This window comes from Scyliorhinus canicula, chromosome 8 (assembly GCF_902713615.1).
Source record: "Scyliorhinus canicula chromosome 8, sScyCan1.1, whole genome shotgun sequence".
NCBI lineage: Eukaryota > Metazoa > Chordata > Chondrichthyes > Carcharhiniformes > Scyliorhinidae > Scyliorhinus > Scyliorhinus canicula.
In genome coordinates, this window is record NC_052153.1 from 181368274 (window position 1) to 181396197 (window position 27924).

A 27924-nucleotide genomic window follows, 5' to 3' on the forward strand; every position below is an offset into this window, starting at 1 on the left:
GTGTGCAAAATGCGTTTTAATAATATAATAGACAAAATTTAGCTTCCTTCAGGAGGAATAAATAAATTTGTAGAAAATATTTTTTTGCATGGAAACATCATTTACCCAATTGACTGTAGCTGACCATGGGGATTCTGCTATCCTATGTTGGAAATCGAACGGAACATAAAATCCAGCTGCAATGTATGACAGTTGATTGAAGTAATTTTAAATATTTGGGCCAAGTGTTCTTTTCAGCACGTTATATTTTTGCACCACAACTTTGGTATCCAGTGGGCGATGGTAATGGTCTTTAATTTTGGGGGGGGGGGGGGGGGGGGCGCAGACAAGTGTGACATGTTATTCTGAAGGAGAAATAAATGCAAGAAACATATACTTGAGGGTGATATACAGGATGGATGTCAAAACTGGTGAGCTGTCCAGACTAAATTGTTAGATAAGCCTGAAAATGGGCTTGGGGATCATGATTTGCCATGAACCTGTGTTGTAATGCACTGATGTAAATGATGAGGGTAAATCAACGTGTGAGGCTTTCAAATGTCAGTTGAAAGGAATTCAGGACCAGCATATTCCTGTGAGGAAGAAGGATAAATATGGCAAATTTCAGGAATCTTGGATAACGAGATATTGTAGGCCTCGTCGAAAAGAAAAAGGCATTTGTCGGCTACAAGGCTGGGAACAATTTTGATGAGGTATATTTGGCATTACAAACATCAACAGTATAAAAACAATGTACAAAGAACAAGAAACAGTGCAATCACTGACTCCCATCCCGCCAAGATCCGCCTAATTGACCCCCTATGCTATGTACCCTAACCCCCTCTCTGCTGACGATTAATACTCTGCGAAGAAGTCGGTGAATGGTTGCCACCTCCAGGTGAACCCTAACAGTGACCCTCTCAAGGCAAACTTAATCTTCTCTAGGCTGAGAAAACTCGCCAGGTCTCCGACTTCTGGGGCTTTGAGTCCCTCCAAGCTAGTAGTATCCGTCTCCGGGCTACCAGGGAAGCAAAGGCCAGAACATCTGCCTCTTTCTTCTCCTGGATTCCCGGGTCTTCCGACACGCTGAAAATTGCCACCTCTGGACTCATTGCCACCCTTGTTTTCAATACTCTGGACATGACGTCCGCAAACCCCTGCCAATATCCTGTAAGTTTTGGACACGCCCAGAACATGTGGACATGGTTCGCTGGTCCTCCCGCACATTTTACACACTTGTCCTCCACCCCAAAGAATCTACTCGTGGGCCCGATAGACCACCTTGAATTGGATCAAGCTGAGCCTGGCGCATGTTGCGGTCGTGTTGACTCTGCTCAACGCGTTCGCCTATAAGCCATCCTTCATCTCACCACCAAGCTCCTCCTCCCACTTACACTTCAGCTCCTCGGTCTGCGTTTCCTCCGCCCCCATGAGTTCTTTGTAGATGTCCGAGACGCTCCCCTCTCCCACTCATCCTCCAGACACTACCCTAGCCTGAATCCCCCTTAGTGGCAGGAGTGGGAAGGATGATGCCTGCCGACGCAGAAAGTCCCGCATCTGTAAATATCTAAATTAGTTCCCCCTTGCCAACCGAAACTTCTCCAGCGCCCTCAAGCGAGGGAAGCTCCTCTCTAGAAACAAGTCCTCCATCTTCTCAATTTCTGCCCTTCGCCATACTCGGAAACCCCCATCCAAGCTCCCTGGGGCAAACTGGTGATTGTCACATATTGGGGACCAGATCGAGCATCACCTTCACTCGCGGGGACTTATCTGCCCACACAAAGCCCAGGATGGTTTTATTAACCCTCTTAAAAAAGGAAAATTGGGAGACACTGAAATACGAACAGAAACCTCGGCAGGACCGTCATTTTGACCGTCTGCACTCTCCCAGCTAACGACAGTGGCAGCGCATCCCATCTCCAAAACTCGCCCCTCATCTGTTCAACCAACCGGGACAAGTTCAACTTGTGTAACCGGCCCCAGTCGTGTGCCACTTGTCCCTAAGTACCTGAAACTGTCCCCTACTAACCTAAACGGCAGCTGCCTCAGCTGACCCTCCTGACCCCTCGGCTGGACTACAAACATCTCACTCTTTGTCATATTCAGTTTATACCCCAAAACCGGCCAAATTCCCCGCAAATCACCATAATTTCGCCCATCCCTGCCCCTGGATCCGGTACGAGCAGGTCGTCCATGTACAGCGAGGCTCTATGCTCCACCACTCCCATCTTTCCCCCGAACCAGCCCCTTCCAGTCCCTTGAAGCTCTCAGAGCAATTGCCAACGGCTCTATAGCTAACGCAACCAAGAGTGGTGAGAGGGGGCACACCTGTCTTGTCGCCCGGTACAGTCTAAAATAGTCCGAGGTTGTCCTATTATTTGTCCTTACACTAGCCTCCGGGGCCTGGTACAACAGTCTGACCCAGTCGATAAAGCCCCTACTGAACCCAAATCATCCCAGCACCTCCCATAGATAGTGCCACTCCACCCGGTCGAACGCCTTTTCCACATCCATTACCACAACTACCTCAACCTTCCTACTCTCCGGGGCATCATGATCACATTGAGCAGCCTTCTTATATTGGCGACCAACTGCCTACCCTTGACAAACCCGGTTTGGTCCTCCATAATCACATCCGGCACACAATCTTCAATCCAGGAGGCCAAAATTTTGGCCAGCAACTTGGCATCCACATTAAGCATGGAGATTGGCCTATATGACCCGCATAGCTCCGGGTTCTTGTCCCGCTTCAATATCAACAAAATAGTGGCCTGTGCCATCGTCAGGGGCAGAACCCCTCTGTCTCTTGCCTCATTGAAAACCTGGACTACCACCGGCTCTAATATCCACGAGAACTTTTTATAGAACTCCACCAGGTATCCGTCCGGCCCCGGGGCTTTGCCTGACTGCATTGCCTTCAAGCCCTCAGCTATTTCTTCGACCCTAATCGGGGCCCCCAGCCCATCTACCAGCTCCCTACCACTCTTTGGAAGGTCAGTCCATCCAAAAAGCGTCTCATCCCCTCCGGCCCCGTAGGGAGTTCCGAGCAATAGAGCCTACTGTAAAAGTCCCTGAACGCCCTGTTTAGCCCCGCCGACTCCCGTACCAAGTTTCCATCCCCATCAACCACCCTCTCTATTTCCCTGGCCGCCTCCCTCTTCCTTAGCTGCTGGGCAAGCATTCTGCTGGCCTTCTCCTCATGTTCGTAAAACGCCCCCCTCGCCTTTCTAAACTGCTGCACTGCCTTACCCGTGGACAACACCCCGAACACAGCCTGCAGTTTCTGACGTTCCCTTAAGAGCTCCTCCCCAGGGGTCACCGCATACCTCCTGTCTATCTGTAAGATCTCTTTGACCAGTCGGTCCATTTCTGCCCTATCCGTCCTGTCCCTGTGAGCCTGGATCGAAATCAGCTCCCCTCTCACCACTGCCTCCCAGACCACCGTTGCTGGGACTTACCCCGTGTCATTAACCTGCAGGTAATTCTGCATGCATTTCCTCAGCCTCTTACACACCACCTCATCAGCCAACAACCCCACATCCAACCTCCATTGCAGGCGCTGGAAGCTCTCCTCACTAACCTGCAGTTCCACCCAGTGTGGGGCATGATCCAAAATAGTGATGGCTGAATACCCCATGTCCACCACCCCTGCCGGTAAATCCCTGCTCAAAATAAAAAAGTCTATCCGGGAATAAACCTTGTGAACATGCGAATAAAAAGTAAACTCCTTCCCCGTCAGCTGCCTAAACCTCCATGGGTCGCCCCCCCCCCCCCCCCCCCCCCCCCCCCCACACCCACCCCCCATCTGCTCCATGAACCCTATCAGTTCCTTTGCCATTGCTGGCACCCTCCCCGTTTTCGAACACGTCCGGTCCAGGCCAGGGTCGATGACTGTATTAAAATCCCCTCCCATAACCAGCTTGTGCGAGTCCAGGTCAGGTATCTTCCCCAGCAACCTCTTTATAAATTCCTCGTCATCCCAATTTGGCGCGTACACATTAACCAAGACTACCTTCCTCCCCTCCAGCCTACCGCTAACCATGACATACAGCCCCCCCCCCCGTCCGAGACTATACTGCCCACCTGAAGTTGCACCCGCTTGTTGATTAAAACCGCAACCCCTCTTGTCTTGGTGTCCAGCCCCGAATGAAAGACCTGACTAACCCAACCCTTCCTTAGCCTGACTTGATCCGCCACTTTCAGGTGTGTCTCCTGCAACATTACCATGTCCGCCTTCAGAGCCCTCAGATCCGCGAACACACGTGCCCTCTTTGCCCTCTTGACCGGTCCCCTCAACCCTCTAACATTCCAGGTGATCAGCCTAATTGGGGGGCAACGTGCCCCCCCCCCCCCCGCCGATCAGCCATCCCCTTTCCTGGGCCCGCCACCAGCCCATGCGCCACGCCTCCATTGGCCCGCCTCCTGGCAGCTCCCACCCCCGACCTCCTCTCTGTCCCGAAACCTAAGTCCCTCCCTCGTCAGCAGAGTAACTCCCTCCCCTCCACCCCCCCCCCCCCAGCAACAACACTTTGTAATCTAACCCCTGCCATCGACTGATCATATGCACACCCCCCACTTTGCTTCTGTAAACTAGCTCACCCAGCTAGCCTGGTGGTCCTCACCTCCGGCGCTAAGAAGTCTCCCACCTATTGTTCCCTCCCTCCCCTCCCCCCCCGCCCATCGAAACCACTTCCCTCATCAAACTGAACCCAAACAATCGCCCAATTAACATAAGAGGCAACCCAAAAAGAAAAAACATACAGAAAACCCCCCAATAGTGTAAATCAAAGTAATACAAAATAAAAAGCCCCACCAGCCATCCCCATCAAAACCCGCAGAAACCGAATAACTTTTATCCCCCTTCTTCGACCAAACTCAAATACAGAAGAGAAACGACAATAAAAACATATAAACATCACTCAAAAAGTTGCAACTTAAAAAACAAAAAGTTCTCAGTTCAGCACCAGCCCTTTCCTCTTGGCAAAGTCCATCGCATCTTCGGGCGACTCAAAATAATGGTGCTGGTCCTCGTGCATAACCCAAAGACGTGCCAGGTATAACAGTCCAAATTTCACCCGCTTCTTGAACAGAATCGCCTTAACTTGGTTAAAGCCTGCCCTCCTTCTGGCCACCTCCACGCTCAGATCCTGGTAGACACGCAAAATGCTGTTGTCCCATTTGCAGCTCCGCGTACGCTTGGCCCACTGGGGAACACACTCCTTGTACAAAAACCTGTGGAACCGGACCACCATCGCCCTTGGGAGGTCCCCCGGCCGCAGCTTCCTCGCCATCGCTCTGTAAGCCCTGTCCACTTCCAACGGTCGGGGAAAAGCCCCTTCCCCAAGAAGCTTCTGAAACATACTGACCACAAACGCACCAGCATCGACCCCCTCAGCCCCCTCCGGGAGACCGACAATTCTTAAGTTTTGCCGGCGAGCTCTATTCTCCAGATCTTCTACCTTCTCCAGTAGCCTTTGTTGCTGATCGTTCAGCATCCCCACCTCCTCCTGGTCCGCCAGCGCTTTCTCCAACTTCTGAATCATCCGATCCTGGGCATCCAGCCTACGCTCCAGCCGATTGATCAATTCCTTTATCGGATCTAGACAGTCCCGTTTCTGCCTAGCAAAGCCCTCTTGAATGACCTACATCAGCTCCTCCGTTGATGGTTGGGCTGTCACAGCAGAGGTCCAAACATCAGCCATATTGTCTTCAGCCGCAACCTCTACCAAGCCCTTGCTTGTCCTCTTATTTCTCCCTTTTCGATCCCTTGGGGTTCTTCGTTCCATGCACCAATGTGTGGAACCAATGCCAAATTAACTTCGCCTAAAAAGCCAGCGCTCCAAAAGTCCGGCCAGGGCCGGAGCCACCAAATGCACGACTTACTCCCTCATAGCCGCCGGAAGTCGTCTTGAAAAATATATATATATTTTAAAAATAAATTTAAAGTGCCCAATTCATTTTTTTTGCAATTAAGGGACAATTTAGCAAGGCCAATCTACCTACCCTGCACATCCATTTTTGGCTTGTGGGGGCGAAACCCACGCAAACACGGGGAGAATGTGCAAACTCCACACAGACAGTTACCCAGAGCCGGGATCGAACCTGGGACCTCAGCACCGTGAGGCAGCAGCACTAACCACTGCGCCACTGTGCTGCCCCTATCTTGAAAAATATTAAGGTGAAGAAATCCCCAGGGCCTGATGGGATCTACCCCAGAATACTGAAGGAGGCAAAAGGGGAAATTGCTGCGGCCTTGACAGAAATCTTTGGATCGTCACTGTCTTCAGGTGATGTCTCGGAGGACTGGAGAATAGCCAATGTTGTTACTTCGTTTAAGAAGGATAGCAAGGATAATCCATTGAAAAACAGGCCGGGGAGCCTTACATCAGTGGTAGGGAAATTACGGCAGAGAATTCCTCGAGACAGGATCTACTCCCATTTGGAAGCAAATGGACGTATTAGCGAGAGGCAGCATGGTTTTGTGAAGGGGAGGTCGTGTCTCACTAACTTGATAGAGTTTTTTGAAGAGGTCACAAAGGTGATTGATGCAGGTAGGGCAGTGGATGTTGTCTATATGGACTTCAGTAAGGCCTTTGACGAGGTCCCTCATGGCGGACTGGTACAAAAGGTGAAGTCACATGGGATCAGGGGTGAGCTGGCAAGATGGATACAGAACTGGCTAGGTCATAGATGGCAAAGAGTAGCAATGGAAGGGTGCTTTTCTGATTGGAGAGCTGTGACCAGTGGTGTTCCACAGGGTTCAGTGCTGGGACCTTTGCTGTTCGTAGTATATATAAATGATTTGGAGGAAAATGTAACTGGTCTGATTAGTAAGTTTGCAGATGACACAAAGATTGGTGGAATTGCGGATAGCGATGAGGGCTGTGAGAGGATACAGCAGGATTTAGATCGTTTTGAGACTTGGGCAGAGAGATAGCAGATGGAGTTTAATCTGGACAAATGTGAGGTAATGCATTTTGGAAGGTCTAATACAAGTAGGGAACATACAGTGAATGGTAGAACCCTCAAGAGTATTGACAGTCAGAGAGATCTGGGTGTACAGGTCCACAGGAAAGGTCAGTGGAAAGGGGCAACACAGGTGGAGAAGGTAGTCAAAAAGGCATACGGCATGCTTGCCTTCATTGGCCGGGGCATTGAGTATAAAAATTGGCATGTCATGTTGCAGCTGTATAGAACCTTAGTAAGGCCAACTTGGAGTAGTGTTCAATTCTGGTCGCCACACTACCAGAAGGATGTGGAGGCTTTAGAGAGGGTGCAGAAGTGATTTACCAGGATGTTGCCTGGTATGGAAGGCAGTAGCTATGAGGAGAGGTTGAATAAACTTGGTTTGTTCTCACTGGAACGAAGGAGGTTGAGGGCGACCTGATAGAGGTCTACAAAATTATGAGAGGCAGAGACAGAGTGACACAATCAATTAGGACCCTTGTAAAAGGTTCCTGAAATGCTGGAATGGGCATTAAGGGTGCTGATTTTATCACTGCTTGAGGTTTCCCTCTCACGTGACATGTGTGACATGATTGACAAAATTTAACTACATCTTTATGTAGTCCAGGCCAATAAAAATGTTTCTGGATTTTAGCTTGCATTTTCCTTATTCCCAAATGACCTCCCACTGGTACCTCATGTGCAACTCGCAACACCTCCTTCCTATACCTCATCGGCAATACTACTTGATGAACTTCTGCCCACTTTTCATCCGCCTGCATATATACAGGTCTCCATTTTCTCAGCAAGACATCACTTTTACGGTAATAACACTCTGGTATACACTCAGATTCCTCTTCCATATATGCTTTCTGATACATCTGTTTTATTTCTATATCTTTTTATTGTAACTCTGCCAGTTTTCCTGAGCTAAAAATATCTGCCTCATCCTCGACCTGTTTTTGTTCTTTTTCAACCATCTGATCAAAAATCGTTTCTGATAATTGCACTTCAACTTCATCTTCACTCTTTGATTTCTCCTCGTCTTAACCTGTGACTTTGCGACCTTGTTACTACACAATCCGGAAAAATCCCAGAATATTCGTCCTTCAACACTTCAGTTGTCTGATTTTCCACTGGCTTATCAACCACAGTAGGCATCACTCCCACATGCGATCCAGCTATATCATTACCCACGATAAACTGTATTTCTGGACAAGATAGTTTCTCTATTACTCGTACTACTTCACCACTCTTCACTGGACTTTCCAACCTTACCTCATATAATGGAACACTTCTCTTCTCACCCTGAATTCCACATATTACTACCTTTTCTGGCAACATTCTTCCCAAACTATATAACTCCTCATCTCTTACCATTAAAGATTAACCAGCTCCCGTATCTCTTAAAATTGTGACTTCTTTACCTGCTCCTCCTGATACATATGAGTAAACTTTACCCCACAAGTAAATTCTTTAAAGAGAGTTGGCACCTTCTTATCAATCAACTCTTGATCAGGCTGTACAATCTTTTGCACCTCCTTCGCTTCCCTTGGGCTTTCCTTTACCACTTTAACAAACCCCACTGTCTTATCCTGTTTTACCCCAGCCTTCCCAGTGCTTTTCTTCAACCACCAACACTGTGACTTTACATGGCCTAGTTTATTGCAGTGAAAACATTTGATATTTGTCATTTCTTTTCCACCATCCTGGATTTCTTTTAAGGAGAGTCTGAGGTACACTCTCCTTATTATCTCCCATCAGATCACCTTTACCTTTACCACTTGAGTAATTCTCATGTCCCCAGTTTCTATCCCTCACAGGCTGAAAGCATTAGCGAACCGTGCCGTCAGAAACTCGGCCCATTGGAGGCGGAAAATTACGGTGGTCCGCTAAAGATATGCAAATGACGTTTATTACATATGCATCCTGGACTGCATTGACGCCACTGTCTCGGCGATGGAGAATTGCGATTTGCCGTTGGAATAGATTCTCTGCCCAATCGTGTTTGCCAGTTTTAGGCATCGGCCAACGGAAAATCCCGCCCCATTTCTTTTCTCGGTGTTCTCTGCACATAAACCTTTTCTCCATCCCTCTTTACTGCATGAATGCAAAGGGGGCTACTTGCATCCCCCACCCCCCCGCGTTTTGAATCTGTGCAAATAAACTAACCCTTTGAGCTAGTCCTAACATGAGTTTTCTATGGATTAATAGAAAATGGATCACACCAAAACTGAGGGATTGGGAAATAGAAAGAGGGAAGCAAATCAAAACACATTCCTGTTTTCAGGTGGGTGGTGAGGAGAAAGCAGTGCTTTTTAAATCAATCCCTCTCCTGACTGTAACAGTTTAACACTTCCAACTAAACCTACTCATCTTGCATTATTCTCTAGCTGGGTAAGGAAGAGGAAAGGATCATTCTACATGGATTTGTTCCCTACATCAGAAGGAAGAAGTACACCAAAGACTTGATAAGAGGTTGATAATTTTGGTAGGAATAACAGCAAACGGGATTATTATTTAAACGATAAAATATTAAAGCATGCCGCTGTGCAGAGAGACTTGGGTGTGCTAGTGCATGAGTCACAGAAGGTTGGTTTACAGGTGCAACAGGTGATTAAGAAGGCAAATGGAATTTTGTCCTTCATTGCTAGAGGGATGGACTTTAAGACTAGGGAGGTTATGTTGCAATTGTATAAGGTGTTAGTGAGGCCACACCTGGAGTATTGTGTTCAGTTTTGGTCTCCTTACTTGAGAAAGGACATACTGGCGCTGGAGGGTGTGCAGAGGAAATTCACTCGGTTAATCCCAGAGCTGAAGGGGTTGGATTATGAGGAGAGGTTGAGTAGACTGGGACTGTACTCATTGGAATTTAGAAGGATGAGGGGGGATCTTATAGAAACATTAAAAATTATGAAGGGAATAGATAGGATAGATGGGGGAGGTTGTTTCCACTGGCGGGTGAAAGCAGAACTAGGGGACATAGCCTCAAAATAAGGGGAAGTAGATTTAGGACTGAGTTTAGGAGGAACTTCTTCACCCAAAGGGTTGTGAATCTATGGAATTCCTTGCCCAGTGAAGCAGTTGAGGCTCCTTCATTACATGTTTTTAAGGTAAAGATAGATAGTTTTTTGAAGAATAAAGGGATTAAGGGTTATGGTGTTCGGGCCGGAAAGTGGAGCTGAGTCCACAAAAGATCAGCCATGATCTCATTGAATGGCGGAGCAGGCTCGAGGGGCCAGATGGCCTACTCCTGCTCCTAGTTCTTATGTTCTTATGATAATGTGCTGCTGCAAGAGATGCATCACAGCTTAATCCCAGAACCTCGTGATGCCAACATTTCTTGTTTGTTTCTGAAGGTTGAACAAAGTGAGGAAAACCATATCCATATAATTACACAGAAGTATAGCACATTATCAGGCCATTTAATCTAACTGGTCTAACCATTCTTCATCCAACTATGTTCGCACAATCATCAATTCCAGTCCATCTCAAACTGGGGTCCACAACCTCCTGGGAGTCTCTGGCGACTTCTCAGATAGTCCATCCATACAGGGGCTGGCCTCTTAGATGGGCTGTAGAGAGAGTGAGCAGCACACAGAGGAATGACTCCATGCTCCTGCATCCCCCGCTCCCAGAGTCTCTGATCCATGCTCTGCTGTCCCCATGCTCCTGCTGTCCCCGCTCCCGGAGTCTCTGATCCATGCTCTGCTGTCTCCGCTCCCGGAGTCTCTGATCCATGCTCTGCTGTCCCCATGCTCCTGCTTCCTCCACTCCCGGAGTCTCTGATCCATGCTCCTGCTGTCCCCGCTCCCGGAGTCTCTGATCCATGCTCCTCCTTCCCCCGCTCCCATGTCTCTGATCCATCCTCCTGCTTCCCCCACTCCCAGAGTCTCTGATCCATGCTCTGCTGTCCCCACTCCCGGAGTCTCTGATCCATGCTCCTGCTTTCCCCGCTCCCGGTGTCTCTGATACATCCTCCTGCTTCCCCCACTCCCGGAGTCTCTGATCCATGCTCCTGCTTCCCCCGCTCCCGGAGTCTCTGATCCATGCTCCTGCTTCCCCCACTCCCGGAGTCTCTGATCCATGCTCCTGCTTCCCCCGCTCACGGAGTCTCTGATCCATGCTCCTGCTTCCCCCGCTCCCGGAGTCTCTGATCCATGCTCCTGTTTCCCCGCTCCCGGAGTCTATGATCCATGCTCCTGCTTCCCCGCTCCCGGTGTCTCTGATCCATCCTCCTGCTTCCCCCGCTCCCGGAGTCTCTGATCCATGCTCCTGCTTCCCCCGCTCCCGGTGTCTCTGATCCATGCTCCTGCTTCTCCCGCTCCCGGAGTCTCTGATCCATGCTCCTGCTTCCCCTGCTCCCGGAGTCTCTGATCCATGCTCCTGCTTCCTCCGCTCCCGGAGTGTCTGATCCATGCTCCTGCTTCCTCCACTCCCGGAGTCCCTGATCCATGCTCCTGCTTCCCCCGCTCCCGGAGTCTCTGATCCATGCTCCTGCGTCCTCCACTCCCGGAGTCTCTGATCCATGCTCTGCTGTCCCCGCTCCCGGAGTCTCTGATCCATGCTCCTGCTTCCCCCGCTCCCAGAGTCTCTGATCCATGCTCTGCTGTCTCCATGCTCCTGCTTCCCCCGCTCCCGGAGTCTCTGATCCATGCTCCTGCTTCCCCCGCTCCCGGAGTCTCTGATCCATGCTCCTGCTTCCCCCGCTCCCGGAGTCTCTGATCCATGCTCCTGCTTCCCCCACTCCCGGAGTCTCTGATCCATGCTCCTGCTTCCCCCGCTCCCGGAGTCTCTAATCCATGCTCCTGCTTCCTCCACTCCCGGAGTCTCCGATCCATGCTCCTGCTTCCCCCGCTCCCGGAGTCTCTGATCCATGCTCTGCTTCCTCCACTCCCGGAGTCTCTGATCCATGCTCCTGCTTCCCCCGCTCCCGGAGTCTCTGATCCATGCTCCTGCTTCCTCCCCTCCCGGAGTCTCTGATCCATGCTCCTGCTTCCCCCGCTCCCGGAGTCTATGAACCATGCTCCTGCTTCCCCCGCTCCCGGAGTCTATGTTCCATGCTCCTGCTTCCCCCGTTCCCGGAGTCTCTGATCCATGCTCCTGCTTCCTCCACTCCCGGAGTCTCTGATCCATGCTCCTGCTTCCCCCGCTCCCGGAGTCTCTGATCCATGCTCTGCTGTCCCCGCTCCCGGAGTCTCTGATCCATGCTCCTGCTTCCTCCCCTCCCGGAGTCTCTGATCCATGCTCCTGCTTCCCCCGCTCCCGGAGTCTATGAACCATGCTCCTGCTTCCCCCGCTCCCGGAGTCTATGTTCCATGCTCCTGCTTCCCCCGTTCCCGGAGTCTCTGATCCATGCTCCCGCTTCCCCCACTCCTGGAGTCTCTGATCCATGCTCCTGCTTCCTCCACTCCCGGAGTCTCTGATCCATCCTCCTGCTTCCCCCGCTCCCGGAGTCTCTGATCCATGCTCCTGCTTCCCCCGCTCCCGGAGTCTCTGATCCATGCTCCTGCTTCCCCCACTCCCGGAGTCTCTGATCCATGCTCCTGCTTCCCCCGCTCCCGGAGTCTCTGATCCATGCTCCTGCTTCCCCCACTCCCGGAGTCTCTGATCCATGCTCCTGCTTTCCTCACTCCCGGAATCTCTGATCCACGCTCTGCTGTCCCCGTGTCTTTGATCCATGCTCCTGCCTTCCCCGTTCAGTCTCTGATCTATGCTCTGCTGTCCCCATGTTCCGGCCTTCCCCGTTCCGAGTCTTTGATCCACGTTCTGCTGTCCCTATGCTCCTGCCTTCCCCGTTCCGAGTCTTTGACCCATGCTCCTGCCTTCCCCGTTCAGAGTCTTTGATCCATGCTCTACTGTCCCCATGTTCCTGCCTTCCCTGTTTCCTGAGTCTTTGATCCATGCTTTCTGTCCCCATGCTCCTGCTTTCCCTGTTCCCGGAGTCTTCGATCCGTGCTCTGCTGCCCCCATGCTCCTGTCTTCACCAAGGTTTGTTCCTACACTGGTCCTGTTCTTCCCTGGCTCTCGGTGTTTTTCCTCTCTGGGCTTCAGCCAAGGAGATAGAGATTCTGCTGTAAGAAGGAGGTACACCCATCTCAGTGACATTTGTAAATAAATACCTGTTTTCTTAAATGTGTTATTAAACATGCAGCATTTCAATCTTTTGAGTGATATTATAATTTAGATAGCGGTCCATGTGAAAAGGGGTCCTTCAGAAAGGAAGTTTGAGGACCACTGTTCTATTGCTTTCTACCTTTCCCTTAAATCCAACTTTGCTATTTGCCTCAACTGCTCCCAAGTGTGTGTTGAGTTTCACATTCTAACAATGCACTTATTGGATTTATTAGTGACTATTTTATATACTGGACATGGGTCCAAGTATGAGCTCTTGAACAGTGTTCGCCAGTCACGCTGACAAAGGCTACTCAGATCGTGTTGTAGTCAGATTTATTTGGCTTAGTGAATACTCCAGAACAAATTTTCAGCAGAATGAACTATGGTTTGATTTATCGACAACCATATAATTTTCATCCCAACATTTATGTCCATTAAACTGTCCTTCCCAATTATACAGTCTGTATAGAAATTACCCATTTTTGAGAATATTTACAACAAATGAACAGTTTGCAAAACCCAAACAGCGAAAAATCAGCTTGCATAACAATGTAAAACGTGGGTCAGATACAAAAGGATCTGTTTTGGCAGATGAATTTTGAACTTGTTATCAATAGCACTGCTGGAGTGAAGCACGGACTTGGATAGTACAGCTTCTTCATGGAATTTCAGGCTAGTTCAGCTTTCGTCATGTGGTAGTCCTCGGGAAACAATAAGTTAATTATTTATTGTGATCAGTTGCTGCAGTCATTACATTAAAGGACTAAGTTAAATAGCTTTATTCCTACCAACATTCATTATAGAAAAATATATTTTAATACAGCACAGAGTTTATCAAGATTAGCTAATTTTCCCAACGACAGGTGTTAATATATTTGTACACAGAAAATCATTTGGCAGAATCCGTGTGCAGGAAACTTGAGCAAGGATCCCAAGATGCTTCAAAAATGCCATCACAAATTGAGGAACGAAAACAAAAACACTCTCCTTAAGATACATATGAATTCTTTCAATAAATAAGGTGGTTAAAAAGCAGTGCTGTGGCATCTTGGCTTCCACTGTTGGAGAGCAGCAAATTAAGAAAGGCTCAAAACATGGGCCAAGCAAGCCCACGGCAGAGATTCAAGAGAATTTATGAATGGGTTGAAACCATTGCTGAAAATCAGAAACACATTTGGGGACTCTTCAATCTCTGTGACCAATAAAATCCTTAAGAGTTACAATACAGGTTTACAATCTGGGCCAAGGATAGGTATCGCCTGGGGTACTACTAGCGAGCCCACACAGTCACCGGGATCCCTGCCCACGCCATATTTCTGTACTTGCTTAAAAAAGACATTATTTCTGGCATTCCACACTGATCCAATGATTTCCACAATAATGACAGGCTTTATTTTCAGTGCCTGACATTTTTAGGGTTTCTCCAGTATCATACCAAAATTTGCGGCACCCCTCCACTCAGGAAGGTTCGAAAATGAGGTGAGCCATCGGGGCCTCACTGATAATCACTTCTGAGCATCTGAGGTCGGATGGGGTGAACTGAACAGAAGATCTTGGACAAAACATCATGTAAAAGAAAACAATTCTCAGGCTGTGCGCTCCAAACATAAATCCAACTGGAACGTTCAGATCTCAAATTCCAGTGCTTGCCTTACCGGGGCAAAAAAGACAACCCTGAGCTAACGCACCCATTGAAACAAACCTATTGAGGAAAAGCCACCATTGTTCATCGCCCCTGAGCGTAATCCCCCCCAAAAATAGGGTTGCACCTTACTACTAAGGTGCAACATGTCTCAAGATGACAGCAGAATAAGCTATAAACATTTAAGAACTTTCAAGGTAACAAAAAATTATAATGAAATTTTGTAATTACATGATTTTGCCTACCATATTAACTATCACAGTTTATCTGGATCCTTCATTGAAAAGGTGTCAAAAATATTTACACACTGAGCTGTACATTTTTTTTGCAGCAATATACAGATAATTCTCCATCTTATACATATATATGACTAACGATGACCAGCTTCCACCATAGTTCTACACTGCGAGAAGGTTGTTCATTTCCCACTTTTGTGTTGTCTTTGCAGAGTCGCAGTCAGAGATGAAAACCTGGTGATTAACCTCGGAGCGGTCTAAACACTTGCCCGTGGGAATGTGTGTGAATCTATGCAAAGTCTGAAAGAAAAAGTAGACAGGCCATTTTCAATCAGAGAGTTATGGTTGATTAAACTAAGCCGCTTTCAGCCTAGAATTAGCATAAAAATGTCTGCAGTTAACATCTCCCTCGCAACCAATTCTATCTAAAAAGAGAGAGATAGACTGCCTGTTCATCTTACGGTTACTTGTGGGATGGCCGTGGGCACAGAATAGCTGCTGTGCTCACTCCCGTGACAGTGCTATTGACATGTTGGTTCATTTCAAATGCTTTCAGGTACCATTGTAAATACAAATATGTAGACATTATGAAGAGACTGCACTGTAAATTTGACGATTCTATGACAGTACAATATAGCAATCTAACTAATATTGAGATTGGACAGAAAAGGTACAGAGGATGGAGTAAGATGATAAGGGTGGGAGATGGGGAAAACAATGATACAAGGGATTCTCCACCAATATTCCCAACCTCAACATTTGCCAGTCTTCAGCTAATTTGATCCACTCCACAGGATATCAAGAAATGGCGGAAGGCACTGGATACTGCAAAGGGTATGAGTCCTGACAGTATCCCAACCAAAAGATTTGTGCTTCAGAACTAGCTGCGGCGAAGCCAAGCTGCTCCAGCATAGCTTCAACACTAACTAACAATGTCTGAAATTGTGGGTGGGAACGTGGAATGTCCGGGACTTATAGGAGACAGGTTTAGATAAAGGATCTGGATCAGCGCAGGCTGGGAGGGCCGAAGGGCCTGTTCCTGTGCTGTAATTTTCTTTGTTCTTTAATGGACCGATTAAAAGATCGCAGGTATTCGCGTACCTGAGGAGCTTGAAAGCAGGAGTTGGCTTTCTGCAGGAGACACACCTCCGCGTGAAGGACCAGGTTAGGTTAAGGAAGGGGTGGGTTGGGCAAATTTTCCACTCGGGGTTTGATTCAAAATCAAGGGGAGTGGTAATTTTAATGAGCAAGAAAATGGAATTTGAGAGTGTGAAGGAGGGAGGGATCCGGGTGGGAGGTATGTGATTGTGAGTGTGTATTGGAAGGGATGCCAGTGGTATTGGTAAATGTGTATGCCCCAACTTGGGATGAGGTGGATTTTATGAGGGGGTGGCTGGCAGTGATCCCGGGGTTGGCCACGCACCAGTTGGTCGTGGGAGGAGATTTTTCATTGTGTCCTAAAGCCGGGTGGATAGGTCGAGCTCCAGGTCAATTGTGAGGTTACGAATGACAAGGCTGCTGGGTGGGTTTATGGAGCGGATGGGTATGGTGGATCCATGGGGCTTTCAGAACCCGGGAGGAGTATTCCTTTTTTTTGCACGTCTATAAGGTGTATTTGAGGATTGATTATTTTGTGGTGAGCCGGGAGAGTTTGGTTGGGTTGGAGGGGACAGAGTATGCGTGGATAGATATTTCGGACCATGTGCCCCACTGGCTGGAGATTTGGCATAGACTGGGATGGGAGCAGAGGCCAGGGTGGAGGTTTGACTCGGGGTTGTTGGCGGATGGAGGTTTTTGTGATAAGGTGTCGGCAGTGATTAAGGAGCATGTGGAGTTGAATCAGAATGGGGAGGTGTCGACGGCCATTTTTGGGAGGCGCTGAAGGCAATGGTCTGGGGTGAAATTATTTTTTTCACGGCTCGTGCAGATAAGGAAAGGAGGGAGGAACATGACCGTCTAGTGAGCGAGATAGTGGAGGTGGACAGGGAATATTCGAGGCTGCCCAATAGAGAGGGATTGGTGAGGAGGAAAACGTTGCAGGGGCAATTTGATAGGCTGACAGCGGTGAGGGCAGTAGAGCAATTACATAGGGCAAGATGGGTGCAATAAAAGTATGGGGAGAAGGCGGTCGGCATGCTGGCACAGCAGTTGTGGAGGCAAGCCACGTCCAGGGAAATATTGAAGATACGAACTGGGGCTGGGGATGTGGTGTCGGAGCTGGGGAAGATAAATGAGGCGGTCAAGGAGTATTACCAGGGACTGTATGAGGTAGACCCAGGAGAGAGGAGGACGGCATGGGGCAGTTTCTGGCTTCCCCTGCTGGAGGAAGCATAGAGGCAGGCTTTGGAGGAGCCGTTGGGGTTTGAAGGAGTTGCTGGATAGAATCAGGGGTATGAAGTCGGGGAAGGCCCCGGGGCTGGATGGGTACCCGGCGGAATTTTATAAGGAGTTTGCAATGCACCTGGCACCACATCTGCTGGGAATGTTCCACGAAGCGCTGGAGAAAGGGGAGCTGCCAGGGACGATGACGCAGGCAGTAATTACGTTAATCCCAAAAAAGGGGAAGATTGTGGGTGTGTCATGTGAGTGCCCTTATAAGAAAAATTTTGTTTGACCACATGGCCAGTAATTGGGCTTCAGTGATGTCATTTTGTGGGTGGAGCTGGACTGGGGCTGTCAGGTGAGAGGGGTTTAGCGTTTTGGGTTGCTGCTTTGGACTGCAGAAGAAGGAAACAGTGTTTCTCTGTTTTTATTTTGAAGCAAACTAACTTGGTAACTTTAAAGATAGAGTTGCTTTCCGGAAGGAGTTTTGAATCTGCTGGTTGGAGGCTGGATCTGAAGGAAGGGACCAGTCCCATTCAAGTGAGATTACAGTGTGCTGGACCACGCCCTTGAAAGGGGTTTTGGTTTATTGGATTTTGTATTGAATTGGAACAGCTACTAACGGGGATTCATTAAGAGTTATATACATAGTAGCTGTTGTGTATTTTTTCATGTTTGTAATTGAGAACAATGTCTTGCTAACTGTTTTATAAGTGTTAACGATATTCTTATAATAAACTTTGTTTTGATAAAAGCACCTATGAAGTCTGATTAATCACATCTGAAGTGAAGGCTCATGTGCCCATCCTAGCCCAATTCAATATAAAAGTTGTACGTCAGGTGAGCTTCATAATTCGCTTTGGAGTTTCTAAGCCCTGGCCCATTACAGGTGGCATAGACCCATATCACTATTGAACACGGATGTGAAAGTATTGGCTAAGTTGTTGGCGGGGAGGATGGAGGGTTGTGTCCCAGGGGTGGTTGCAAAAGATCATACAGGCTTTGTGAAAGGCAGGCAGCTCGCAAGAAATATAAGAAGATTATTGAATCCATTGGGTACTCTGGTACCGGAGGTGGTGATGCCCATGGATGCGGAGAAGGCATTTGATCGGGTGGAGTGGCGATACTTGTTTGAGGCTCTGGGAAGGTTTGGGTTTGGGCCAAGATGTGTGGCACAGGTACGATTGCTGTATGTGCCACCAAGGGTGTGTGTGAGGAAGAATAATTTGAGCTCGTGAAGCTTTGATTTACACAGGGGTACAAGGCAGGGTGCCCGCAGTCGCCATTGTTGTTTGTGCGGGTCAGTCATTGCCGATGGCTCTTAGGGGGTCGGCGGAGTGGCGGGGATTATGAGGGGACAGAGGGAGCATCAGGTGTCATTCTATGCCAATGACTTATTGCTGTATGGTTCGGAAAATCTGGAGAGTATGGGAAGGATCACGGGCCTGTTGGGGAGGTTTGGAGGGTTCACAGGGTATAAACTAAAAGTAGGGAAAAGCAAGGTTTTCCCGGTGAGTGAGCTGGGACAGAGGGCTAATTTAGGGGGAATGCCATTAAAGGTGGTGAGGGATAGGTTCAGTATTTGAGGATTCAGGTAGTGAGGGGATGGACGGGGCTCCATAAGTGGAACCTAACAAAGCTGGTGGAGGAGGCCAGGGGGGAATCTTAGGAGGTGGAATACACTGCAGATGACTTTGGCGGGGAGCTAATCACAGATTATAATTTGAAAATACAATTGTGCATTAAAAGGGACAGCATTGGTGCGCTCAGCTGGTGCAGTGTTATCACATTTGATGTCAAATTCATTACAAATTAGAATTTCGAATGTAATTGAGTGCATTGAGCACACATGAATGCAAGAATGTCAACATTTTCGGGAAAGGAGAATTACATAGAAGTCAGAACACAAACAGGCAATTCAACTTAAATGGTGCGTACAAGCATTTATCCTTCACATGGGCCTGCTTCTGCCCAATCTTCATTTAACTCCAGCAGCATAACTTTCAATTCCTTTCTCCTTCAAGCATTTCTCTAGTTTCTCCTTGATTGCTATGCCCCTCATCTACTCCTTGTGGTAGCTGTACGCATGTGTTAAAATCACCAAGTGGGTTACAGTACATTTGAAAAGGCCCAAACTACAAAAGGTTGTGAATGTAGCCCAATCCATCACGCAAACCAGCCTCCCATCCATTGACTCACAACATGAAAACTGAAGTTCCATATTCTAACCATGCACAGGGCAAAAAGGTTTCTCCTGAATTCATGACCATTTTTAGAGAAAAGACCAGCTTTAGTCTGCTTAGTCTTGCTAAAAGAAAATAACATTTACTTTACCTTAAAATATTGCCAGTCTTTATACACATTCATGCTACAGTGTGTAATCATAACCTTTGAGCCATCAGGTCCTCTGGTCAAGCACTGATCATACTGCATCAATTGATTGGCTTCATTGATTCGGAACAACTGAAAAACAATGTTCACCTTGTGATGCGCCAAGTTTTTGTTTCTTTGCATTATTACATTAGGAATGAGATAGAGAATCAGGTGCAACGACAATAATCTCTCCCTCAATGTCAACAAAGGAGATTGTCATTGACTTCAGGAAGCATAGTGGAGAACATGCCCCTGTCTACATCAATGGGAATTAAGTAGAAAGGGTCGAGAGCTTCAAGTTTTTAGGTGTCCAGATCACCAACAACCTGTCCTGGTCCCCCCATGCCGACACTATAGTTAAGAAAGCCCACTAACGACTCTACTTTCTCAGACGAACAAGGAAATTTGCCGTGTCAGCGACGACTCTCATCAACCTCTACAGATGCACCATAGACCAAGAATGCACCAAGCATTCTTTCTGGTTGCTATCACAGCTTGGTATGGCCCCTGCTCTTCCGAAGACCGCAGGAAACTACAAAAGGTTGTGAATGTAGCCCAATCCATCACGCAAACCAGCCTCCCATCCATTGACTCTGCCTACAATTCCCGCTACCTCGGAAAGGCAGCTAGCTTAATTAAGGACCCCATGCACCCCGGACATACTCTCTTCCACCTTCTTCCGTCAGGAAAAAGATACCAAAGTTTGAGGTCACGTACCAACCGACTCAAGAATAGCTTCTTCCCTGCTGCCATCAGACTTTTGAATGGACCTACCTCGTATTAAGTTGATCTTTTCTCTACACCTTGCTATAACTGTAACAATATATTCTGCAGTCTTTCCTTCCTTCCCTATGTACGGTATGCATTGTTTGTACAGCATGCAAGAAACAATACTTTTCACTGTATAGCAATATAACTTTTCCATGCCCATTGGTTCTAGAAAGTGTATAGTGGGTTAATGACCCTATAGTGTTTAGTGGGATGTGTAAGAACAAGCAATCTATTCATAACTTTCTTCTATGTTCTAAAAAGGTAATGGGCTGGATTATTCTGCCGCACCCGCTGCAAGATCACCAGGGACGGGACGGGGACCATGTAAAAGTCCAGTGACCTCGGGCAGGGATTTCTGGTCACCGGGCGGATGCGTCCAAAAGATCCCGCCCAATTTCACTGCAAGTTAATAAACGTGCCAACCATCCAGACCATATGAAGTACTGATAACAAACCCTTGAAACCACTTGTGTCTATACACATCCTGAAATGGACAGCACAGATCAGAGAACTGAGCCATCAGTCAAACAAGGCTTTCTCTGGGGCAGAAGTATTTTAGTACTCCAATGGCTGCATAAATTGAATTTGGGGTGGCTGGTAGAACAGATGAGGGGGGATTTTTGGAGGTGGGATGCACTCCCGTTGTCATTGGCAGGGCGGTTACAGACAGTTAAAATAATGGTCCTTCCGAAGTTTTTGTTTGTTTTCCAGACTCTCCAATCTTTATTCCCAAGGTGTTCTTCAGATAGGTGAATACAGAGATCTCGGCATTTGTTTGGGCGGGTAAAACCCTGCAGGTGAAAAAGGTGCTGCCTCCCGAATTTCATCAACCATTCCTGGGTGGCGAATATTACGATGGTCAGGAAGTGGGTGGTGGGGAGGGTAGCACAGTGGATATCGCTGCTGTCTCATGGCACCGAGGTCCCAGGTTCGATCCCGGCCCTGGGTCACTGACCATGTGGAGTTTGCACATTCTTCCTGTGCTTGCGTGGGTTTCACCCCCACGACCCAAAGATGTGCAGGGTAGGTGGATTGGCCATGCTAAATTGCCCCTCAACTGGAAAAAGTGAATTGGATTTATTTTAAAAAAAAGAAAGTGGGTTGTGGGGGAGGAGTCGGTATGCGAACGGGTGGAGGCGGCCTCATGTAAGGACACAAGTTTGGTGGCATTGCTGAGGGGCATGGAGAGTGGATGGGCAGGCACTCTTTCCCAGGTTGAGGGGTCAGTCACCAGGGGGCATAGATTTAAGGCCCATGGGCAAAGTTTAGAGGAGGTTTGCGAGGCAGGCTTTTTACACAGAGGGTGGTGAGTGCCTGGAAAGCGTTGCCAGGGGAAGTTGTGGAAGCAGATACATTTAATGGCGTTCAAAAGGCATCTCACCAAATACATGGATAGGATGGGTCCAGAGGGATACGGCACAAGGAAGTGCTGAGGGTTTTTGCCAAGGGTGGTATCATGACTGGTACATGCTTGGAGGGCCGAAGGGCCTGTTCCTGTGCTGTACTGTTCTTTGAATTTAAATTTCACAGCATCCATCACGGGAAATGAACTCATGTCTCCAGATCATTAAGCCTGGTTTCTGAATCACCAGTCAGATAACCACTATATTACTTTCCCTAATGAAAACAATGGCTTACTGACTCATGATCCACTTGTATTTAACTAACCAGAACTCTGGAATCATCTTGTACATGCTCAAAGTATTTTCACCACATCTGGTGTACTGTGTACATTGCTGATCTCCTGACTTAAAGAAATATGTTAAGTGTGTTGGAAGCAGTTCAGAGAAGTTTACTAGATTAATAACTGGAATGTATGGGTTGTTTTTTGAAGAAATATTGAAGAAGCTAGACTTGATTCCACTAGAGTTTAGACGAGCAAGAGGCAAATTCACTGAAACATAAGATCCTGAGGGTCTCGACAGGGTGGATGTGGAAAGGATGTTTCCTCTTGTGGCAGAATCTAGAACTAGGGGTTGAGGTTTAAGACTAAGGGTCGCCCATTTATGACAGATGAGGAGAAATGCTTTATTGCAGAGTCGTGAGTCTTTGGAACTCTCTTCATCAAAAGGCAGTGGAAGCAGGGTCTTTGAATATTTTTAAGGCAGAGCTAGATAGGTCATCAGTGGTAGGCAGGAAAGTGGAGTTGAAGTTACAGCCAATCAGCAATGATCTTATTGAATGGCGGAGTAGGCTCAAGGGATTAGGTGGTCTATTCCTGCTCCTAATTCGTATGTTCATGCATTCATTCACCATCTTGGATTTCTGAATATCAAGTGAAGTAAAATATCAAAATACCAGCTCTGACTTACCTTCTTTTTCCAAGAGTGGGGGTGTCAATTACAAGGGGTCACGATTTCAAGGTGAGAGGGGGAAAGATTAAGGGAGGTGAGAGGGGGAAAGATTAAGGGAGATGTGCGTGGAAAGTCTTTTTACGCAGAAGGTGGTGGGTGCCTGGAACGTTTTGCCAGCGGAGGTGGTAGAGGCGGGCACGATAGCATCATTTAAGATGCATCTAGACAGATATATGAACGGGCAGGGAACAGAGGGAAGTAGATCCTTGGAAAATTGGCGACAGATGTAGATAAAGGATCTGGATTGGCGCAGGCTGGGAGGGCCGAAGGGCCTGTCCCTGTGCTGTAATTTTCTTTGTTCTTTGACTAAATTGATATGCAAGTTACTTAATAACGCATATTTGTTTATTACAGTGAAATTCTAACTCTTTCACTTGTAACTTTGAAACTGGCAACAGTTACCTGGTTCCCTCCCATTCTGTGGCACGGTCCCAGCTCGACAAATCCACCATTGGTATGGCCCATGCTGTCTATGCAGTAATCAGATTCATATCCTCTAATCTGAAATGAAAGGCAAAAGGTCCATAAATCAAGTGTATGGTAAATGGCATGCAGTCATTAAACTATCTCTAGAATAAGCCCTCCACAATATTGCCTTGTATAGCGAAGTAGCTGGAGCCGGACAACTGGTAGGATGCCCAAAGCTTTTCTTCAATAATGCTTGTAAGCGTGACATAAAGGCCCCAGACAGTGATTATCACTGGGAGTCACTAGTTGATGATGGAGGAAATTGGCAACACGTCCTGTATGTCCACCACGATGACTATGGCTAGAGGGGCCAATGATGAAAACAGCAACCACTCATAATGATACTTCATGGCTTCAGGTGCGGCACTTGTGGCAGATCATGGCTTTCAAGGATTGATTTCCTCAGCCATTGGCAAAAGTGTGCCATATGAAGACACCCACCTGAAGTGAATTTGTTTGCTGCATGTCTATCATCTTTCACTGAAGGAAGAATGCTGGAAAACATTGCCCAATGATTAACGATTTGGGAAAACTTTACTCAATATTGTTTCATATTTAAAACCAATACAATATGGGATTATTTACTAAGATTCTGAATTGCGTTTTAAAAACAAACAATCATATCAGGTCCTCAATGTAGATCTGGCTGCAGGTTCGGAGGTTCACAGTACAGACTCTCTCTCCTCTACACCCTTTCGAATGCTCTCTCAAAACCCTCCCTCTCTTGATCCTGAAGATGGCAAGCTCACACTGGGATAAGGTCCCAAAAGTCTCCACGAATTGCACATAAATAGCCATTAGTCACACCTGAGTCTGCAGCATGTATGTAGGTAATTGCATTATCATAGGCATCATTAAATCTTGCACTCAGCTGCTGGCCCACTCTCAGCAAGCTCCTCACTTCCTGGATTGGAGGGGGCCAAGTGAATCTGGCTTCTTCACTTTTAGTTTCAACAACCAGCTACAGGTTAAATTCTGCACAGAGCCAGTATTGCAGCCAATCACCGACCAAATCTGCAGTGTCACAAAATGTCGTAGACAGCAATGACTTTTCCATTCTGACTGTCCTTAGGAAGTATTGCCCAATAATTGCTGGGGTAATGAGACTCTGTCATTCAATCTAGTTCGAATATGCAATAGTAATTTTACCTCTCCCCATTCTACATTTTTAGCTGGTAGTGGGTAATTGCTTGGAATGTCATAAGCTATTTCTTCCATGAACCACTTAAAACTCTTGCAGTTGTGTTCTTCACGAAACTTTTTGAGCTCAGATATATCTCCGTAAGCCATGGCTTTTGTCTCTGGACGACTTGCATAAAAATAGTCAGCATATTCATCCCACCAGACTTCTACAACACGAACATAATTCTGCAAAAAAAAAGCGATAAAATAATTTCACGATTAGCACGTGAGAACCCAAAGGGAAAAACAATTTAACCAGAGCTGAAATAGGGCAAAATAATTTTGTTTTAAATGTGCTCAATATGAAACCAAAAACCATGTTTTGAAAATTTAAACTTCACTAGATAACGTCAAGGACAGAAACACCAGGGCTTCAAGTTGTGTGCCAGAAGTTGTACATTACCATTTGGTGGAACTAGCATTTGATTTCCAGATCCATAGATTTTAGAATGCAGGACTTTTTTCCACATATAATTAATGCTTGCTCTTATTTCACATGGATGTGCAAAGCCTGATTGTTGCTCTGCACGGTTCCTTCAAGATTGCTGCACGACCTTGCTGTGCGCAGCTTAAAACGGAACATTAATTGTTTGTGGTTGGTTGGTTGCACTGTGCGGTACATTCCAGGTTACTGTGCGGCTGTACACCTGCACAGCGTAGAGGGAATGCTTTTTAATTAAAGATGACAATCATCTCACGAGTTGGTAACCTGATCATGATCCATCGAATCAATAGCAAGGCTAGAGAAGCCGAGTGCTCTTCCATTCAATACTTTTACATAATTGATTCGAAAAGGAAGCACCAGAGATTTAGCATGCAAAGCAAGACCAAATATTTGAATGTTAGGTGTTTCCTCGAACAATTAGCTAAATTAATGCATAACTGATGATTCTGTCCATTTGGTATGATGAATTAAATATTGCCATCAGAGGTTGGTGACAAACTATTAGAGATGTTACTAAAAGGCTGGGTTAAGATTGACCCCCCTGCAGCATTGCTAAAATCGGTGTTACCAGTTCTTACAAGTGTCTGTGTGACAGAGGTAATTAAGTCCAAAATTCTTCATTTTATTAAAATGGAACGGGTATGTCCTATGTTTTTTCATGAATGGAACAATCTGTCTGATTGTATGCACAACAATACTTTTCAGTGTACCTTGGTACATGTGACAAATCCAAATCCATTTACGTTTGTTTGTCTTCTGCAACACAGCTTTATCTAATACAATGATTTAGTCAAATAATAAGCAATTGCTGCATTTTCTGATCAGTCAGTCCACCAATCCAGATTCTTTTGTACTGTGAGATGGGGAGGAGATAGAAAATGGGTCAACAGCCACAATGGACAGTAAATTTCATCAAAGATTTGAAGTAGCAGCACAGAAATGCAACTGCTAATTATAGGGCCGGATTCTCCAATTCTGCGGCTATTTGCCGGCGCCAATGGAGAATCCGTGGTGCTCCACAACGGGAAAATCGTCGTGAATCCCTCACTGATTCCGGTACCAGTGAGGGGCTAGCACCGGCGCCGCGTGGAACACCCACGGATCCCCCGGAGAATCAGCGGGTCCCAGGCTGCGCATGCGCAGGGCTGACAAGCTGCAGCCACGCACTGCTATGCCCTCCACCAGTCGCACCGGGAAACATGGTGCCAGCCGTGCTGGACCGCATACCCGCACATCCCGACCTCACAGCCCACACCCCACCACCCCCCCAGCCCTAGCAGAAGGCACCTGCCAATGGCACGGATCCCGGCTGAGTGTGCTTGTCCACAGCCGGCACACCAGGTTCCCGACCGTAGGGACCACACGTGGTCCGCGCTGTCGGGAACTCGGCCCATTGGGTGGGCGGAGCATCGTGGGTGGGCTGGCTGATGGCGCGGCAACACGTTGCGACTGCACCAACGTGGAGGGGGCGGAACATTGCCAACCGGTGTCAAACTGGCGTCTGGCCCAATTTGAACGTTAGAAGCCATTCTCCGCCCGATCGGCAATCCCTATTTTGGTGTTGAGCTACGGAGAATTCCGCCCATAATTTCTCCATCTATAAAACGTACCTAAAAATGCTCTAATATGTATCTGCATGCACATAATGGAATTTGAAGAGAAAACTCAATTAGTAAGACCCTTGTCACATTGCAAACAGAGATCATCACATTTCCATGTAATAATTATGGAAGTAATTTTGATAAATTCTTCAAGTTGGGTGATTGGATGGATTAGTACCTTTAATGTGGGGGATGACCCAACATGAGCAGGTGGTGGATTCCCTGCCCACCCGTGCAGGCGATAAATATGTCCTACGCGAGAGCAAGGTACAAAGAGCAACTTTCCTCCGCACTGCCATATCTAGAGAAACAGAGAACAAGAGAAACAAAAAGGTTTGTTGCGTAGAATAAAAACCTTTTCGTAACAATTATATAATTGTATACATTAAAAAGGTCAATCGCCCGGATGATATTTTCAGATTAGAACTGCAATCTCTACAAATAAAATCTTTCATACATTGATAGACATTCAATAACGAGAATGCACTGATTGAAAATTGTGTTGTTGCACTGCTCTGTCATTTTCTGACGTAAGTAGTTTGTGCTAACATTGAAGAGCCAATGATATTCCAGTGACAATACATTTTAAAAAAAGTGTAATTGGATTACTAATTTAAGAACAATACTTCATACTTTATTGCATTTCTTTGAACATTACCTTATAAGATATCTCGAAGTTTTCACCTCCCCAGATTTGAAGGCCAGGATCATACAGCCCAAGTTCAAAGAAGTAATCTCGTTCAATAGCGAACAAACCCCCAGCCATGGCTGGAGACCTGAGAAAGTCATCGTTGGACAAATAGATAGCAAATTAGAGGTTTCCAGCAGTTTTGGTATTCTTTCTGCAGCTAACCTTTTCAGAATTGCATGCTTTACAAATTAAATCCATATAAAACATAAAACTAACTTAAAGTTCCAGTGCCCTTTATGAAAAAAATACCCAATTCATTTTTTTTCCAATTAAGGGGCAATTCAGCGTAGCCAATCCACCTACCCCTGCACATTTTTGGGTTGTGGGGGCGAAACCCAAGCAAACACGGGGAGAATGTGCAAACTCCACACGGACGGTGACCCAGAGCCGGGAACGAACCTGGGACCTCAGCACCGTGAGGCAGCAGTGCTAACCACTGCACCACCGTGCTGCCCACCAGTGCCCTTTTTAATGACAATGCCAATTTCGGCTCAATTTCCCAATTTAAAATACTGCAATTTGTTAATCTAGAGGTGCTGGCTGGTTTGAAAGTTGGGAACCATCATTAAGTGCAAAATGCAGCAACATTCAGATAACTTGTAAGCAGTATTTATCACTTTTTAAAAATATAAATTTAGAGTACCCAATTAATTTTGTTTCCAATTAAGGGGCAATTTAGCATGGCCAATCCGCCTACACTGCATAACCTTTTGGGTTGTGGGGGTGAGACCCACACAGACATGGGGAGAATGTGCAAACTCCACATGGACAGTGACCGGGGGCCGGAATCGAAACCGG

The 27924-nt window shown here is 47.1% G+C and overlaps 1 protein-coding gene across 2 annotated transcripts in view; it reads right to left on the reverse strand.

Moving 5' to 3' along the window:
• Window positions 1-13357: 13357 nt before the first annotated feature.
• galnt7 (UDP-N-acetyl-alpha-D-galactosamine: polypeptide N-acetylgalactosaminyltransferase 7) overlaps window positions 13358-27924 on the reverse strand; it is a 169530-nt gene continuing 154963 nt past the window's right edge. For both annotated transcript variants that reach the window (XM_038805793.1, XM_038805791.1), the window contains exons 7-12: window positions 27094-27211; window positions 26614-26736; window positions 24357-24575; window positions 23142-23240; window positions 19576-19704; window positions 13358-15219 (exon numbers count right to left, since the gene is read on the reverse strand). In XM_038805793.1, the coding sequence (XP_038661721.1) occupies window positions 15082-15219; window positions 19576-19704; window positions 23142-23240; window positions 24357-24575; window positions 26614-26736; window positions 27094-27211 (826 nt within the window). In that variant the 3' untranslated portion in view covers window positions 13358-15081. The remainder of the gene's footprint in view (window positions 15220-19575; window positions 19705-23141; window positions 23241-24356; window positions 24576-26613; window positions 26737-27093; window positions 27212-27924) is intronic.